The sequence below is a fragment of the Penicillium soppii genome (genome assembly GCF_028829465.1).
Source record: "Penicillium soppii strain IBT 18220 chromosome Unknown utg000006l, whole genome shotgun sequence".
Taxonomy (NCBI): Eukaryota; Fungi; Ascomycota; class Eurotiomycetes; order Eurotiales; family Aspergillaceae; genus Penicillium; species Penicillium soppii.
In genome coordinates this window covers 673,878-690,016 of record NW_026643236.1, presented here as the reverse complement: position 1 = coordinate 690,016, position 16,139 = coordinate 673,878, and the positions used below count along the sequence as shown (strand labels likewise).

The window sequence follows — 16,139 nt, the reverse complement described above, 5'->3', positions numbered from 1 at the left end:
AATTGTTCACAGACAACCGCCTGGGCATATATCGGGACTGTTCAGCCGCCTCCTCTCTCATCGATGTCCTTCTCGTGATACATCTTTGCTGTTTAAGCTTCAGCCCAGCAGGTTCCCTGCATGAATAGAAATACACTACATTTCCTTCGCTACATTTTCTTAAGCGACTGGTTCGCTACATATTTCTCATCCGCTTTCTCGGGGTTGGATTTTCCGATTGCTGGTTCTGTAGTATGTCGATTGCGCCTGCAATGTCCCCCTTTGCCTTGAATAATTCTCTTTCTAATCGATCGGCCCGAGACTGACTGCTCACAAGCTGCTCCTGAAGGTTGCGAGTTTTGGAATCCCATTCCTCTTTTTGCTGAGATAGCCGCTGCAGCTCGGCTCGAGCTTGATTTAACTCGAGGGCAAACTTCTGATTTGAGCTTTTTAGTCGTTCGATTGTCGCCGTGAAGGAATCTGACCCCGTCTCCGGGTTCTGGCGAATAGGTATCATGCGTTGGTCACCATTCGACCCCGCGATTTGAGGCCTGATCGCCTCAATTGAATGGCCGAGCTCTTCCATGAGAGACCGATAGATACCAATGTTCCCATTACTCAGTTCCTTTTCGAACAGGTACTGCTGGGAATCTGCCACGGACCATTCATATCCACTGTCTCGAGACGGGTGCAAGCGTATCTTGTCAGGTGAGACTTCGAGGCCAAGTCGCTCATCTGAGGGCGCGGGCGTCAATTTGCGATTGTAAGATTATTAAAACGAAAATACTTACGGATATGGTCAGCCAAGGCCTTGCGGCATTCATTTCGTGTGTCGCGGCGCTTGTCATTGCTTGGGACAGACATCACACCGAGGGAACTTATCCCGAACAGGCTGGAAAGCATAGATGAAGATGACTGCGGGGGTCAACGGGTTTAAATACATTGTGGTTTCACTAGATCGGTAAAGGTACTTATGTGTATCTAAATTACAGGCGACAGGGTTGTATAGCTACACAAATATACATCAATCTCAATACCGGAGTCAGTCGGTACCTGGGTATGTTTGCTACGAAATTTATACGGTTATCTTGGCATAGAATGTGATTAAATGTAGAAGACTGGAATCGTATTGAATGCAATGTGAAAATGAGATGTGAAATACATGTTCCCCGCTAGTCTCAACATTTTCCGCCCGCAAAGACTTAGTATGTGCAATGAAAATCGTCAAAAGTCATGAAATGGTGTATGTACAGATGCCGCATGCTATACAAGACAGATAAAGATACCTGATATATTTAAAGGCGGTGTTGAACAGGCGACTCGGGCGCAGGGATGCAAGCCGAGAGTTTCTCGGTAGGCTCTTCCCAGCCTAGAACGTGAGCCATCTTGTTATATGAGTCGATACCACGGCGGGCGTGGTCGGCAGGAACAAAAGGATCGGTTTCACCAAGAGTTCGGCTGAAAAGTTCAAGAGAAACCCAGCCGCGGAAACCAAGGTCCTCGAAGAAGACACGAGCAACATCCAAAATAGGGAGATACCCGCCACGAGACTCTTCGAAGGGGAAGAGACGGGCGTTGCGAGACCAGTTCATGCGTGTAGGGTTTCCAGCGACGTAGAAGGGGTGCTTCTCATCCAGAGGGGCGGAGAGACGCTCGCCGTCAACGAGTTGAACGTAGAAGATCTTGGCGGGATCGATGTTCGCAGTACGCAAACGTTCCAATGAAGCAGCCAGATCAGCCGCAGCATTTGGTGTGCAACCAGAGGGGGCCGCAGGGTCGGCATATACACGACCGGCGATGTTAAATGAGTCGAGGCAGAGACCGAAGTTGGGGCGGTCGACATCACGGACGACCTCCCATGAGGCCTCCCAGGTGTCGATGTGATCACCCCAGCAAAGAGCCTCGTAGACAAACCGGAAACCGGCACCGGCACCAAGGTCTGCTAGGCGTTGGAGATCACGCACAATCACAGTGCGATCACCAGTGGTACGAGCTGCACCAGTTTGGGGGTCTGGTCCGAGGAAGTTGGAAGGAACCTGAATCATGTCTGTGCCAAGCGCCCGCGCCAGGATGAACCACTTAGGAAGCTTCTCGCTGATGAGCCGGTCTGATTCGGCGCGGTCGATGAGACCTTCGTACATGGAAAACGGCTGCAGGCAGATGATGGTCAGTCCGAGGCGCTCGCACATCCGCCGTGTTGACTTTGCGGCCTCGAGGTGATCGCCGCCGAAAACACGCTGGGCATAGCAGTCCAAGTCGTCGAAGAAAAGCTCGATGCCCTCGAAGCCATGGGCCGCGGCTTGCATCAGTTTGCCTGGGAGGTCGTGCACCCAGGGCCGGCCTAGGGACATGGAGGCGATGCCGGGACGGTTGAAAGCCATATTTTTTAAGAGGACTGTGAACGTTGCTTGCGTTGAATTAAATAGAGCCGGATTTATGTAGAGGTTGGAGGAGACTTTTGTTTTAGAAAAAGAGAGGGTGGAAGTTAAAGCGTGAGGAATGTGAGAATGTCTTAGAGTATCAGCGAGACTAGGGTTATTTGAGCCCATAAGGGGAAGATAACAAAATTATTGCGACAAAACGTTATCCCCCAATATCCCCTCCATGACTGAACGTTCTGCCTGGTTCGAGTACTTTGATTCGTGAGTTGATTACGAGGCAGAGCCTGATAGTAGGCCGGTCACATGGCCGGCAAAGCGTTTTCCCCATTTCGTTTAGCCGTTGAATTTCCCCTCCACATCGCACTATGTACTCATTAGCAATCCTTCCCCCATCCTTGGAATCAAAACGAACACTCGTCCCCGCAAATGATTTTTTCCGTATGGGTCCATTCTTCACCGGTGAACCGGCGCCGAGTTGTGAAATCCGTTCAGGGTCCGGGGCAATGACAGATTCTCCGCAATCAAAAAGCAGCCAACCACCAGATTGAGTTTCCACTCAAGTTCCGCAAGCTATAGTCTCTCAAGTTAGAAGCCTTCAAACCCTCATATTCAATCTTTGTCCCTTCGAGCTTCGAACCACCGCCATGTCTATTAAAGTTGCCATTATCGGCGCAGGCCTCATCGGCCCTCGTCACGCTCAATCCGTGATCTCCAACCCCTCAACACAGCTGACCGCTCTCGTCGACCCAATGCCAACAGGTGAAGCAACCGCCTCAACCCTCAAAACAAACTATTACGCCTCCGTAGCCTCCCTGCTAGCATCACCCCACCGCCCCGACGCAGCAATCGTCTGCACCCCAAACCACACGCATGTCCCCGTCGCCAAAGAGCTCCTCGCAGGCGGAGTACATGTCCTCCTCGAAAAGCCCGTCAGTGATACCCTCGAGAACGGACGGTCCCTCCTCGAGTTCGCCAAAGCCGCGGAGCACGCCCACCTGAAGCTCCTAGTCGGCCACCACCGCCGCTTCAACCCCTACGTGCGAGCCACCAAGTCCGTCCTCGACTCCGGCTCTCTTGGCCGTCCCATCGCCATTAACGGCCTCTGGACTCTATACAAGCCGGACGCGTACTTCGCCCCGCCAACAGACTGGCGCGCCTCGAATGACCGCGGCGGCGGCGTCATCCCCATCAACCTCGTCCACGACATCGACCTCATGCACCACCTCTTCGGACCGATCGTGCGTGTAACAGCAGAGCGCACGCTCCCGCAGCGCCCCAGTCCCCCGCACAACGCGGACGAAGGCGCCGCACTGACGTTGCGCTTTGCCTCGGGCGTCGTGGGTACGTTCCTGGTCTGCGATGCCACGCCCTCGCCACACAATTTCGAGACTGGGACGGGTGAGAACCCAATTATTCCGAAGTCGACAACCGGCGCTGATTCCGACTTCTACCGTATCTTTGGATCCGAGGCTTCGCTTAGCGTGCCTGATCTTACCCGTTGGAGCTACGATGCCAGTCCTGACAAGAGTTGGAATCATCCGTTGACTGTTGATCGGATTCCGCTTTCTGATGATAAGGCGCCGTTTGATTTGCAGCTGGCGCATTTTGTTGATGTTATTAGTGGGACGGTTGAGCCTAGTTGCTCTGGTGAGGAAGGTTTGCGTGCATTGATTGTCTGCGAGGCTGTTCAGAAGGCTATGCGATCGGGCCAGCCTGTCGATATTGATGTTGACTTGTTGGCTTAAATCGGATACATAGATGGTGGAATTCGAGGCGAGTACATTTATTTCTCTATTTTATTTCATTTTCTAAGGTGTTGATTTGGAGAGAACTTATCATAAGATACAGAGATGGGTATATTCATTTGGACTATACAGCAAAGGGCGGTCGTCAAAAATCATATTCTTCTTCACACTCGTTTGGTGCAGTGTACATAGACAACAGTCTCAGGGTACCAAAAGAAGACGCCAGGTCGACAAATCCAAGATCATTCCAAGAACGAGAACAATCTTTCAACCAACAAAATCACACTTGAGGTTCTACAACAACAGATAGTGCTAACACAGGAAGATCTACTCATAGCATGGTTTAAGCATACTTCGGCTCGGCCGCAGAATCCTCGACTTGCTCAGCATGCTCCGCGCCAAGCTTCGACGCACCGAGACCGGAAGACTCGACATCGTGGCGGAAGCGCTCTTCGTCCTCGCGCAGCTGGGCAACCATCTGTTTGTGGGCATGCCACACGGGCTTGATGTCGAACAGCTGGTCCATGCTCTCGAGTGGGATACCCTTGGTTTCAGGGACGAGGAAGTACACGAAGATGATGGAACATATCATCAAAGATGCGAAGAAGAAGTACACGCCGTACCCCATAGTTGTGAACATCTGCGGAGTGAAGCGCGAGATGAGGAAATTCCACAGCCAGTTGGAGGCGGCAGCGCAGGCCTGAGCCAGAGAACGCATGTTGGGGTCAAACATTTCCTAGATGAGATGTTAGCATTGGCACACAATTCACAGTTTGGTTTGGTTGGAAATGCTTACCGAGTTAAGAACCCAGGGGGTACCGTTCCAGGTCGGGGTGTAGAACACGGTCCACAGGTAAAAGAAGAACATGGCGGCAATGCCACCACCGCTCAAGCTGTCGCTTGAGTTCTTCTCCGGCTGAGCAATCTTAATGTATGCGCCGACGATCCATAGGCAGACGGAACCACCTGCGGCGCCTATCAACAACAAATTACGGCGACCGACGTGATCGATCAGCCAAAGCAGCCAGACGAAAGTGACAACGGTCTTCACCACACCAAAGATTCCGGTGGTGAACAGACTAGTGTTGGTACCCTTGACACCAATCTAAGGCACAGTCAGAATTGCTCCATAAATAGGGGCTCGGCGAGATGCAACTTACCGATTTGAAGACAGTAGGGCTGTAGTAGTTAATGGCATTGATACCAGATCCGTTTTGCCAGAAGAACAGCGCGCTTCCGAGGAACAACCGCCACATGACCTTCTTGTTGGTGCCGGCGGCTTGGAAGGGCTTCCAAAACCCAATACCGATGCTACGGCGCTGCTCGTCCAAAGCCTGGTCAATGGCACCAATCTCTTCGATCATGTAGAGGTCGTCCTCGGGCAGCTGGCGAACCCAGCACAGGTTCTTGATGGCCTCTTCGCGGCGACCGCGTCCGAAGAGCCAGCGAGGTGACTCTCGAATGAAGACACTACCAATGAGCAAGAGACCGGCGGGGATGAGCTGAACAGCAAATGGAATGAGCCATTGCTTGTGGCTAGGTGCCATAGTTTCATCGACACCAAACTATTAGTAGACTGTTAGCATATAAGCTAGAATTTAGGCAGGACATAAAACCTACGTTGATCCAGAATCCAACAAGGCCACCAATCTGCCAGCCTAGCTCATATACACCAACAAGTCTACCACGAATGGCGGGAGGGGCCAATTCGGAAATGTAGATTGGGGTGATATTAGAGCCTGCTCCGACACCTAGACCAGCAAGGACACGGCCAGCGTAGAGGAGACCAAGTCCCCGCTCGCCGTTAGCACCAAGCATGAGACCAGCACCGAGAATGAAAACCAGACCAGCAGCCATCAAACCCATCCTGCGACCCCAGAAGTGTCCGATCGGGTACGCGAAGAAGGCACCGAAGAAAGCACCAGCTTGGTAGCAGGAGACGATGTTGGCGCTGATCAGATTCTTGGTCCCTGAGCTCATATCATTGAAACCAAACTCGGTCTTGAAAGAGTCAAGCGCGAGAGTGGTACCAATGAAGGCACTGTCGTAACCGATCATGCAGGATGTGCATGATGCAACAGCTGCCAGGAGGTAGACTTTCCAATTGTAGACCGCCTTAGGCGTCGGCCGGTCCTCGACCAGCTTGAGGATAGACATGATAAAAATAGAAGAATTGAAGGATGATTGAAAGAGCCCGTGTTACCGGATGATCTCGATCGTTCCTCAATGCCAGATGCAAAGAGGCAGTAAGATATGTGTCCTAGGAAGGACTATCAAGACCCGTGCGTATGTATGCAAGGTGCGAGTGTAGGGATGGGAAGAAAGAGAAGAAGTGGGAGGTAGAGATAGAAATAGAAAAGTAAGTCCACGCCACGTTTTTTTAAAGGCAACTAGCGAGGATAGACGAGATCTAAATAGGCTCGAGCCCCGGACCGTCGATTTGCCCTGGGGAAGAGAGAGGAGAGAATCTGGGGTTGAAAATAGGGGGAGGAATCGTGGAGATGTGGAGGCGGAGAAAGGTATAGCACAATTATTGAGAGAAAAACCTCGTGTCGAAGCGAAGAAAAAGCCAAGGCGCGGCAAAACGAATACTCTAAGTTAATCTGGGTATTCTGGGCGAGGACTGTGCGAGTCACGGTGAATGGGATTCTTTGCCTCTTGGCCCCCCATTGTGGCTTGAACCCAGCAGAAGATTGACTCAAAGACTCAGGGAATGGCAAACTCTGCTGTGGGCGTTGACCAACCGCACGAGGAGAATTAGACTTAGGCATTAGAATTTGTGGGGATGCTCCGATGCCGCTTGAATAGTGGGGACATCCCCAGTATGTATCCCGTGACAAGTGAACATCACCTCCAGATGTCTGGGGTACCCCGGAGGCGATGCAAGTGCAAGACCCAGTCTCGGAACGGTGTGAAATAGCGAATAAAGTACATTCTGATTGGTAAATTCAAAATGGACCCACGAACAAGCGAGGGCTGGAAGGGCCAATGACTGATTGTTGAGTTCGCGTGGCGGGGAAAAGCGCTTCCCCGGCAGCTCAAGCATAAACACGCAGCCACTGCGCACATTCCATCACTAGGGATTGTCTGGCGGGACATTAATTTGTACTCCGTTCATCCATTGTCGTAAGCGGAATACTCCCATTGGTCTTTGGAAAGTCTCATGCGCGCCATATCACATTTCCCCGTGGGGTGTGGGTAGTTGCAGTGGGAAAGCATTCAGCCCATATGTTGTGCAGCCGAGGACGAGATGTCAAAGTATCGAAGCATGAAGTTTGCAAGTAAGTCAATATTTGGATAAATAGATGTTTCCTGATCACAGAAACAATGCCATGATATAAATAAACCCTGAAGATGATTCCATATGGTGCCAACGTGGAATATCTCGGTGGAGAGTGGGGAGTAGGAAAGAGCAAAATGTTTCTCCGCCCGCGGGTCATCTCTTTTTCACCATAGAGCCTTTTTTTTTCCCAAATCTCCGAATTTAACCATTTCATCTTTATAACATTGTAACCCCTCCCCTTTGAGATCGGCATATTCCAATCAAAAAATAATCTTCACCATGTCCGTCACAGAAATTAACCAAACCCCGCCAGAGGAGCCCATTGCCATCCCATCCCACCTCGATGGCGTTGCCTACCTATACGGTCACCCCCTGTTGAATTCTCTCTCCCCTCCTCTCCACCAAACCGTCTACAATGCCCTTGGTCTCAATTGGACTCAGATTCCGCTTTCCAGCGTGACCGGCACATCAGAGACTTACCCTCCCCCATACACACGGTCGCCTCCCATTGAGAAATATATGGCATCAATCAAATCCAACCCCAAGTTCGTCGGCTCGTCCGTGACGATGCCCCACAAGGTTGCAATTATGCCTCACCTGGATGATCTGACTGAGCACGCTCGCCAAGCCGGCGCCTGCAACACCATTTTCCTGCGCAACGACCCAGCAACCGGCGAACGCCAGTACGTCGGCACCAACACCGACTGCGACGGCATCCGCGAAGCGCTCACCCAAAACGCCCCCGACGCATCGCGTTTCCGCGGCCGGCCCGCGCTCATCATCGGCGGTGGCGGCACCGCCCGCACTGCTATCTACGTTATGCGCCGCTGGCTCGGCTCCAGCCGCATCTACGTCGTCAACCGTGACGCCGACGAAGTGGCTGCCATCCTTGAGGAAGACCGCCGCCGCAACCCGGATCCCAATGCCCAGGCTCCTCTTATCCCCGTTACAGACCCCGCTGAGGCGGCTCGTCTCGAGTCCCCCGCTGCTATCGTCTCCGGTATTCCTAACTACCCGCCCAAGACCCCCGAGGAGCTGCGCGCCCGCGCCATCATTGAGGCTTTCCTGGGAACTGCTGCCGATGCGGAGAAGCAGCAGGGTGTCATCCTGGAGATGTGCTACCACCCTACTCCCTGGACTGATATCGCCAATCTGGCCACCGCCGGTGGTTGGAAGGTCATTCTTGGCTCCGAGGCTCTAATCTGGCAGGGTCTTGAGCAGGCCCGCCTCTGGACCGGCAAGGATATCATTGGTACTCCTGGTCTGGTGCAGGAGGTCAAGGACCTTGTTGCTAAGACTATTGCCGAGCGGGAAGCATCGAGGTCCAGCCTGTGATATTCTTTTATGATCATGTCCTTTTTATGACTGTATAGAGCGCCAAATAGCTACTAGTTGCATTGTCTATATATAGATGGGTGGCGTCGATTTTGAAATAAATATCACTCTGAATATACCATATACTGTGTTTAGTTGTAAATTGTTATGTACCAAACAGACCAGGATCTACATTTGGGTTCTTATGCCCCATCTAGGCACCAGGCCGCGAATAGTCCAAGTTACGAACACGGCGCCAGACTTCACGTACTGTGCGCTCTTGCGTTTCGCGACCCGTCTCAGTAGCGGACGGGCCAGCCGGTCTGGAATGTGGCTGATCAGCACGGTCCAAATAAAAAAGAACCCTCAAGAATCCAAAAACTCACCTGATAGCCAAATACAACCGACTACCGAGTCGAACATCTTCAATCGGTGCCGTAGCCTCATTCTCCGGCGGATTAGCAGTGGTCATAAGCCCACCAGCCTCCAAAAGAATTGCCACACCAGCAGCAATATCCCTATGAAAGGTCAGCACACACAACCCCCAAGCAAGGGAGGAACTCACCACTCCCAACAACCCCCCTCCCACCAAATGTCAAAAGACCCCATAGCAACATACGCCAGATCCAGCGTCGCACTGCCCAAGCTACGCATGCCGTGCACCATCCCGCCCCTCCCAGACCGACTGCCCAGCTCCGCCGCCATATTGACAAAGCTCTCGATCTTGCGGTGCATATTACCGTCAGGGATATCGCGCCGATCCTTGCCCCATTCGCAGGAGAAAACGCACTGCGCAGGCGCATTGGGCGGCATCGGCGGGATGGGGTTGTGCAGGAGCGGCAGGCGGCGTGTCTCATTTAGCCAGGCGCCGCGCCCGGTGCAGGATGACCATAGCTGGTCTGTGAATGGGGCGTAGATCACACCAATTACCGGCTTGTGCTCCACGATGAAGCCGATTGAGACACAGAACATGGGGAATATGTGCGTGTAGTTTACGGTCCCTGGGACGGGTTAGCTGGAATTGAGTGGTTGCGCGATGCGCATGATTCAGGGGTTTTGGGTGGTAGTTTGGTGATTGGGAAGTGTTCAATTACCATCTAATGGGTCGATACACCATGTTGGTTTCTCGTCGATTAGATAGTCGCGCGAGTCGCCTTTAGCGTATGTCTCCTCGCCGAGGAATCTGGAGTTGGGTCAGCTTGCTGCCACTGCATTCTGGTCGGCCACCACTGACTTGTGAGTTGGGTATCGGGCTTCTAGGGAACTCCGAATAAATACTTCGACGTCTGTCAGGTGGAAATATCAGCTTTATCATTTTTTTTATGAGCTTATCGGCTGGGGCTCGGGTTGCGCACCTTCGTCGGTCTGCGTCACGATATCTACCGCATTTTCCTTCTCTTCAAAGTTGTTGGTGCTTTCTTCGCCCGAGATGCGCTGGTCAACACGCTCCATGAGCATTTTCCCGGCCTTGCGACCAAGGTCTATCGCGAAGGCGTAGATCTCGTCCAGCTCATCCTGAGGTAAGGGTCCAGGCATGATGTGATATGGTGAATGTGGCGGACTCGAATGAAGTTGAATGTATGTTCAAGAATGAAGCAGAACGAGAGAATGAAAGAGGGGAAGATTGACAATTGAGTCATCCGGTGAAAATCGAGACCGCCGCTAACCGATTTGCTTATCGACGACTTCCCCACTTTATATGGAGGTGAGGCTATGTTTCTGATACATTTCGCCTATATACCAGAGGATTGTCCCTGTGCCCGTTGTTGTCCCTTAAATAACACAAATCACGTACAAATGGCATGATTTTTCCAGAAAGTTCTTGCGAAATTCATCAACGCCTTCAAAATCTGCATCAAGAGAGATTGAGTTGGTCTTCGCGGGCGGAACCAGATATATATCCAGCACCCGTACTTCATCCATGAATCTGGAGCATTTATTACACTTCATAAAAGGGATGTCATGGCCTCCACAAATATTTCAGAGCTTCATAGAACAAAAACGAACAAAATAGCTATTGAGTTCTTACATAAGTATTGGCATATGCTTGGGCCTTGCAAAGCCTTAGTATTTTCTCTCGCATATCGTCAACATCAACTTCTGATACGAGCTCTTAGACAGTCCCTTTTCCAACCTTTCCCTCAGTCTATAACCCGTATATTGAAGCCTCATCTTCCCAACCTCAAACATCGTTCGATTCCAATGCGCCCAAAGCATAGTGTGAGTGAGAGTGGGCATGTCTCGATAGTGACCTGGCTGGATGTGAAAGAGCTTAAAAAGAGTATCCCGACTGTATTGCACCGGGTCTTCCGCCCAGGACAATAAAACCAGCAAGGTATCGCGAAAATCATCTTTGAGCCTGTCCTCAATATAGGCCGTCATGGTGAGAGGGTAGATGAATTCGAATTGCTCCATCATGGAGAAGATTTTCTCGCGAGAAGAGCGTGCAAAGATCTCTATAACTTCATCCATATCTGCATCGTGTTGCCAGATGCCTTGGTGCAAGCGTCGAGTGTCAGCACGCACCATGTCTGCATAGCGCGTGTCGGAGCCATCTTCATTCCGCGTTGTTTCTAAACACATGGCCAAAAGCTGGCCGGTTTTGCCAGGACAAGAGATTTTGATGTGTTTTTCAAGGGGAGTCCGTGGATATAGCCTATCGTACATTTGTTTTATTGCTTGGAGTTGGGAATTTGGACGGAAGAGGATAATTTCCATGAAGACCTGCTTGGCAGTGACAGGAGGAAGGGCATGAGGATTGTGCAGCCGCTTCACATCGACCCAAATTGGGCCCTTGATCATTCCTATGATAGCATCTTTGAAAGAAGCATCTTTTAAGGATGATGGCATATACCCTCGGATGTCGCTTTCGAGATCACGATTGAACAGCTGTGTGTATGTCTCCTGCAGCAATATCATTCGTTGCGGGTTCAAAGATGTACGTGATATGATTCTATTAAGGGTCACATTGTCTGTGTCCATACTCTTAGTAGCATCACGTAAAGATTTTGCATCCTCGAAGGTAGTGTCGCTTTCTGATTCCTCGTAAGTCGGTGGGGCGCTTGGTGATGCTTCATATCCTGGCGGGGGGTTTTCTCGGCTTAGACTGTCGAAAAAGCGATTCATATTCGTTTCTATTGTTCTCCATGAAACATCAAGGGAGAAAATTTTATCTTTCTTTAATTTGCGCGTGTGGCATCGGGAGGAGCAGTGTTTATTGAGGCTCAAGATTCGGAGCTACGAGGGGGCAATGGGGCACCGGAATGTAGTCCATGAACTAACGATGAGAGAACGTAAGGCAGCCGTAGGCAGCGAGGAAAGATGAGTGATCACAGCCGATGCTGACTAGTGTTCGTGCTCGACGTGGAAATACGATTGTATTATTTTTAGACCAATACGAGCTTTTCTTAAATTACTTCACCTTACATTTAGTCCGTCCCGCCTTGATCTAAGCGGGCCTCTCACGATGCTTGAAACTGTTTCTCGGCATGCAATTTAGGTTTAGCTACTTTAAACGGGCCTGCCAAGGCTCGTATTCCATACAATCCTATCAAAACACGAGCCATGCGAGGGGAAGGACTCCTATACGGAATCTAACAGGGGCTGTCTGGCTATAGTTCATACGCAGCTGGTGAAGGTGAATCCTCATGTATGGATTCGTGCAACAGAATGTGTTTATAAACTGCACCTCTCCCGGGCACGAAACTGACCAATTCCCTTAAAGACATACCTCCCATTCGAGACCAGAATTCATCATGCGGTACGCATTTGTATTGACTGCTTTCCTTTCTCTTTGCCTCCCCGTCGCGATTGCGGCCGACCCTCGTTACTGTGAAGGAAAGACGACGCTCAACGACAAAGACTTCACCCTCAAGGAGTCTGCAGATAATGTTCACTTGCCTGTGCTCGCGAAATACTTCAAGTCAAAAGGCAAGAATGTGAGCGTTACCGCGGTTCTCGAATCTGCAAACCGTGCGTTGAGCAAAGGCTCGCCATCGGTTGGTAATGGGTCTCCCGTCGAAGCATGGGCTTGGAACTCAGGTGACGACAACACAAAGGATTGGGTTCCACAAGGAATCACCAGCTCCGCCGATGCTTTTGGCAAAGGAACCTGGAATGACCACAATGTATGGATTGTCAGTTGGTATCGCGATAAGGATAGCGTGCGGCTAAGTTTCGTCGATCGCAAAACACACAAGTATCGCCATGTGATGCTCGTGTACCCTACTGCCGACGATGACTTCATATCCATTGCCATTCATGCGGGTGGCATCATGTGGTATGGAAATGTGCTCTATGTTGTCGACACAAAGGTTGGCATCCGTGCCTTTGACCTGGACAATATTTGGGAGATTGAGATTGCGGATGGCGTGGGAAAAACAAAGGACGGTAAAGGTTATTCTGCGGACGGCTACCTATATGTTCTTCCTCAAATCCGGTGAGTGTCTTCATGATATCTTTTACAATCAAGACTAATACCATTCTAGCTACTACAAGTGGACTGCCGGAGACGCTTCCCCCTTCCGCTTCTCTTGGGTTTCTTTAGACCGTAGCGACTCGCCCGACACGTTGATGGTCGGTGAGTTTGTGCGTCAAGGAGAAAAATTTCCGAACACCAAAACCCCGGTCCCTATCCGCTATGTCAAATATGATCTAGATGCTACGACCCGCCGGCTACACACCGACGACAAAGGCATTGCTACTGCAAGCTGGGCCCATTGTGTCAATATTGTTAACGTTCAAGGTGCGTTTTCATACGAAAAGACATTTTATATCTCGCGCAGTACCGGTAAAGCCCCCAAATCAGGCGATCTCTTTACTTGGGAACAAGGCAAAACGGCGAAAGAGCACAAGGGTTGGTTCATGGCGGGAAATGAGGACTTGAGCTTCAATCCTGTTCGGAAGGAATATTATACGGTCACCGAGTATGATAGTGATCGTTATATCCTGGCCTATAAGGTCTAGCCTTTTAATATCTGCCACTAAGGATGTCATCTCAACTAGTTTGGTACTATATATGATATTCTACAGTGTATTACGCGAGCAGAGAATATCTATTCTAAGTTCAGTGATTTCCAACTTTCAATAAGGAGCAATTTGAACGCCAATTGGCGTTATCATCAACAAGTGTGTCATGGAGTAGAAAAAGCGTACAAATTGCCGTTTCGGGCGAACTAAGATGCGTATTCGGTGGGGCCAGCAATACTTGGCATTATCTAGTCACTCTATTCGCGCCGCATAAAATGCCCTGCATCCTCTGATCATTTCAAATATTTAATTCAAAGTTCGAAAGTTTGAATGTTCAAGCGAAAATGCATTTCCTCGTCCTAGGAGCTTCTGGTACTCCCTAACCTGGTATCTGAGTTCACGTTGAAATTCTAACTTGAATCTAACCCAGGTGCTATCGGCAGCCAATTCTGTGATCTCGCACTTAAAGAAGGCCACAAGCTCGTGCTCTTCGTCCGAAACGCCAGTAAAGTTCCTGAGCACATCCGGCTTAGCGAAGCAACACAGATCATTCAAGGCTCGCTCGAGGTCGATTCGGACCTTGACAAAGCCGCAAACTGTAAAGCAGATATTTTTGTTTCTTTTGCAGGGCCAGCAGTTGGATCAAAAGGAACAGTACGAGAACCCTTTCTATGATATTTCCATAGGGTTCGAATGAGACTAATGAGCAATCTAGCCCTTGACAAACGGCTACAAGCTCCTTATCCCGAAACTCGCTTCACAAAACATAACCCGTGTTCTTATACTGTGCACACCATCTTTCAGAGATGTGTCTGACATTGAAACATGGAAATGGCGTATTGGGGAATGGACTATGAAGTTCCTTAGTCCTGGCCAGTATCATGAGATGGTTGGTGTTGGGAAGGCAATTTCTTCATCATCGAAGATGGATGGCAGACAGTGGGGACTGTTTCGCGTGGGCGGGCTTACAAATGGAGAAGAAGCACCAGTTAGTGCGACCTACTTGGGGAGTGGGATGGATAAAACATGGATTAGTAGAGCTAGCGTTGCGAGATGGGTTTTGGATGAGGCGACTGAGGGTAACTGGGTGGGTAGGGTGCCATATATTTGTAACAAGTGAGGGAAAGAAATGTACCGATTGTATGTCTTCAAACGCTCGAAGTAGAGAGAATTTCACCGCCCTTGATATGGCCACGGATTAAAGTTTCACCTTTAGAATACTGGTTGGGTTTGTGCTGAACATCACATCCAGCAACAATTTCATACCGTTTTGGTGGTATGCCTCAAAGACGATCCCACACTAAATCCCGCGGTGGATGCAATCGATGTAAGAAACGCAGGATAAAATGTGACGAAAGCGGCCCTCCATGTACTATTTGCAAAGCTAGAGATGCAAAGTGTGAATATCCTGGTAACCCTTTTCGACCGTCCAACTGGTCTGAGGAATACAAAAGAAAAGACTTGTTACCGGGGGAAAGAGATGTGATTTCCACGGTGCCAGAGACCTTGAATCCACAATCATATTCGGAATCTGTTCGAGATAATCCGAAAGCTCCATTAGCTTCAATCCCGAGGCGCACGCGAGAACTAAAATTGATGCATCACTGGACATTGAAAACATGTCATAGCTTTTCGACGATACTGAGCGACGTGTTTCAAACACAAGTGGTAGAACAAGCGCTTCATCACCATTTCCTCATGGACGCACTGCTGGCCCTTACGTCACTACATATGGCCAGCGAACTCGAGATAGACAATCCAGAAAGAGCAGAGCTTTTGAGCGATGCACTACATTATCAGAGCAGGACATTCCCTGCATTTCGTGCAGAACTTGAAAACATCTCACCCATCAATTGTGATGCGCTTTTTGCGTGCTCTGTGCTGATGATGGCTTGTACTGTCGTTTCCCCATCGCTGGAGATCAAGGCCAGTGAAAAACCAGAAATCAAAGGGAAGGTGCCCACTGACTTGAAATCACTATTTCACCTCGTGAAAGGAATTCACTCTATCATTGATCAGGCACGTCCGTCGCTTGATAACGGATCGTTCAGGTTTATCATCCAACCCTATTCGGGGGCTGATCCGACCTTCCTATCAACCGAAGAGGGTTTACTACCTCCAAGTTTAAGAAAGCTTTGCGGTGCTATGGATGCGCCACCACACCATACATATCGCCACGCTGTTGATACACTCGAACACTGTGCGATAGCAGAAGGGATGGTAATTCCTTGGATAGTTATGGCTGGTACCGACTTTGTCGAACAAGTTGAAAATCAAGAGCCTCTGGCTTTGTTAATATACATTTCCTGGGGGGCTCTATTGGGACGCCTCGAGGAAATGTGGTGGGCTAAAGTGGCGGGCAAGACCATCGTACAAAGCCTTGCTGAAGACATTGGGACTGAAAATGAGGAATGGGGCAAAGTTGTGAGATGGGCAAAAAGCACGGCACGGATAGACACTATATGAAAG

The 16,139-nt window shown here is 50.1% G+C and overlaps 11 protein-coding genes across 11 annotated transcripts; 6 read left to right on the top strand and 5 right to left on the bottom strand.

The window, feature by feature from the left end:
- Positions 1-175: 175 nt before the first annotated feature.
- N7529_007638 (uncharacterized protein) lies at positions 176-882 on the bottom strand (the record flags this gene model as incomplete). The annotated part of the gene is made up of 2 exons (XM_057243165.1): positions 176-714; positions 771-882. 2 exons carry the CDS (start codon positions 880-882, stop codon positions 176-178), a joined length of 651 nt encoding a protein of 216 aa, XP_057094703.1.
- A 392-nt stretch (positions 883-1,274) lies between these two features.
- N7529_007637 (sugar phosphate isomerase/epimerase family protein) lies at positions 1,275-2,360 on the bottom strand (the record flags this gene model as incomplete). The annotated part of the gene is made up of 1 exon (XM_057243164.1): positions 1,275-2,360. One exon carries the CDS (start codon positions 2,358-2,360, stop codon positions 1,275-1,277), a length of 1,086 nt encoding a protein of 361 aa, XP_057094702.1.
- Positions 2,361-3,004: 644 nt separating this feature from the next.
- On the top strand, positions 3,005-4,105 carry N7529_007636 (Gfo/Idh/MocA family protein; the record flags this gene model as incomplete). The annotated part of the gene is made up of 1 exon (XM_057243163.1): positions 3,005-4,105. One exon carries the CDS (start codon positions 3,005-3,007, stop codon positions 4,103-4,105), a length of 1,101 nt encoding a protein of 366 aa, XP_057094701.1.
- Positions 4,106-4,448: 343 nt separating this feature from the next.
- On the bottom strand, positions 4,449-6,262 carry N7529_007635 (sugar porter family MFS transporter; the record flags this gene model as incomplete). Its single annotated transcript, XM_057243162.1, has 4 exons — positions 4,449-4,841; positions 4,902-5,210; positions 5,266-5,670; positions 5,726-6,262. The coding sequence occupies 4 exons, from the start codon at positions 6,260-6,262 to the stop codon at positions 4,449-4,451; spliced, it is 1,644 nt and encodes a 547-aa protein (XP_057094700.1).
- Positions 6,263-7,667: 1,405 nt separating this feature from the next.
- Positions 7,668-8,723, top strand: N7529_007634 (shikimate dehydrogenase family protein; the record flags this gene model as incomplete). Its single annotated transcript, XM_057243161.1, has 1 exon — positions 7,668-8,723. The coding sequence occupies one exon, from the start codon at positions 7,668-7,670 to the stop codon at positions 8,721-8,723; it is 1,056 nt and encodes a 351-aa protein (XP_057094699.1).
- Positions 8,724-8,916: 193 nt separating this feature from the next.
- On the bottom strand, positions 8,917-10,238 carry N7529_007633 (inositol monophosphatase family protein; the record flags this gene model as incomplete). The annotated part of the gene is made up of 6 exons (XM_057243160.1): positions 8,917-9,025; positions 9,089-9,220; positions 9,268-9,703; positions 9,797-9,885; positions 9,937-9,988; positions 10,058-10,238. The coding sequence occupies 6 exons, from the start codon at positions 10,236-10,238 to the stop codon at positions 8,917-8,919; spliced, it is 999 nt and encodes a 332-aa protein (XP_057094698.1).
- Positions 10,239-10,766: 528 nt separating this feature from the next.
- N7529_007632 (uncharacterized protein) lies at positions 10,767-11,828 on the bottom strand (the record flags this gene model as incomplete). Its single annotated transcript, XM_057243159.1, has 1 exon — positions 10,767-11,828. The coding sequence occupies one exon, from the start codon at positions 11,826-11,828 to the stop codon at positions 10,767-10,769; it is 1,062 nt and encodes a 353-aa protein (XP_057094697.1).
- A 629-nt stretch (positions 11,829-12,457) lies between these two features.
- Positions 12,458-13,667, top strand: N7529_007631 (uncharacterized protein; the record flags this gene model as incomplete). Its single annotated transcript, XM_057243158.1, has 2 exons — positions 12,458-13,140; positions 13,190-13,667. The coding sequence occupies 2 exons, from the start codon at positions 12,458-12,460 to the stop codon at positions 13,665-13,667; spliced, it is 1,161 nt and encodes a 386-aa protein (XP_057094696.1).
- Positions 13,668-14,014: 347 nt separating this feature from the next.
- Positions 14,015-14,790, top strand: N7529_007630 (NAD(P)-dependent oxidoreductase; the record flags this gene model as incomplete). The annotated part of the gene is made up of 3 exons (XM_057243157.1): positions 14,015-14,042; positions 14,101-14,324; positions 14,386-14,790. 3 exons carry the CDS (start codon positions 14,015-14,017, stop codon positions 14,788-14,790), a joined length of 657 nt encoding a protein of 218 aa, XP_057094695.1.
- Positions 14,791-14,948: 158 nt separating this feature from the next.
- N7529_007629 (Zn(II)2Cys6 transcription factor domain-containing protein) lies at positions 14,949-15,261 on the top strand (the record flags this gene model as incomplete). Its single annotated transcript, XM_057243156.1, has 2 exons — positions 14,949-15,203; positions 15,232-15,261. The coding sequence occupies 2 exons, from the start codon at positions 14,949-14,951 to the stop codon at positions 15,259-15,261; spliced, it is 285 nt and encodes a 94-aa protein (XP_057094694.1).
- A 107-nt stretch (positions 15,262-15,368) lies between these two features.
- On the top strand, positions 15,369-16,136 carry N7529_007628 (uncharacterized protein; the record flags this gene model as incomplete). Its single annotated transcript, XM_057243155.1, has 1 exon — positions 15,369-16,136. One exon carries the CDS (start codon positions 15,369-15,371, stop codon positions 16,134-16,136), a length of 768 nt encoding a protein of 255 aa, XP_057094693.1.
- Positions 16,137-16,139: the final 3 nt, after the last annotated feature.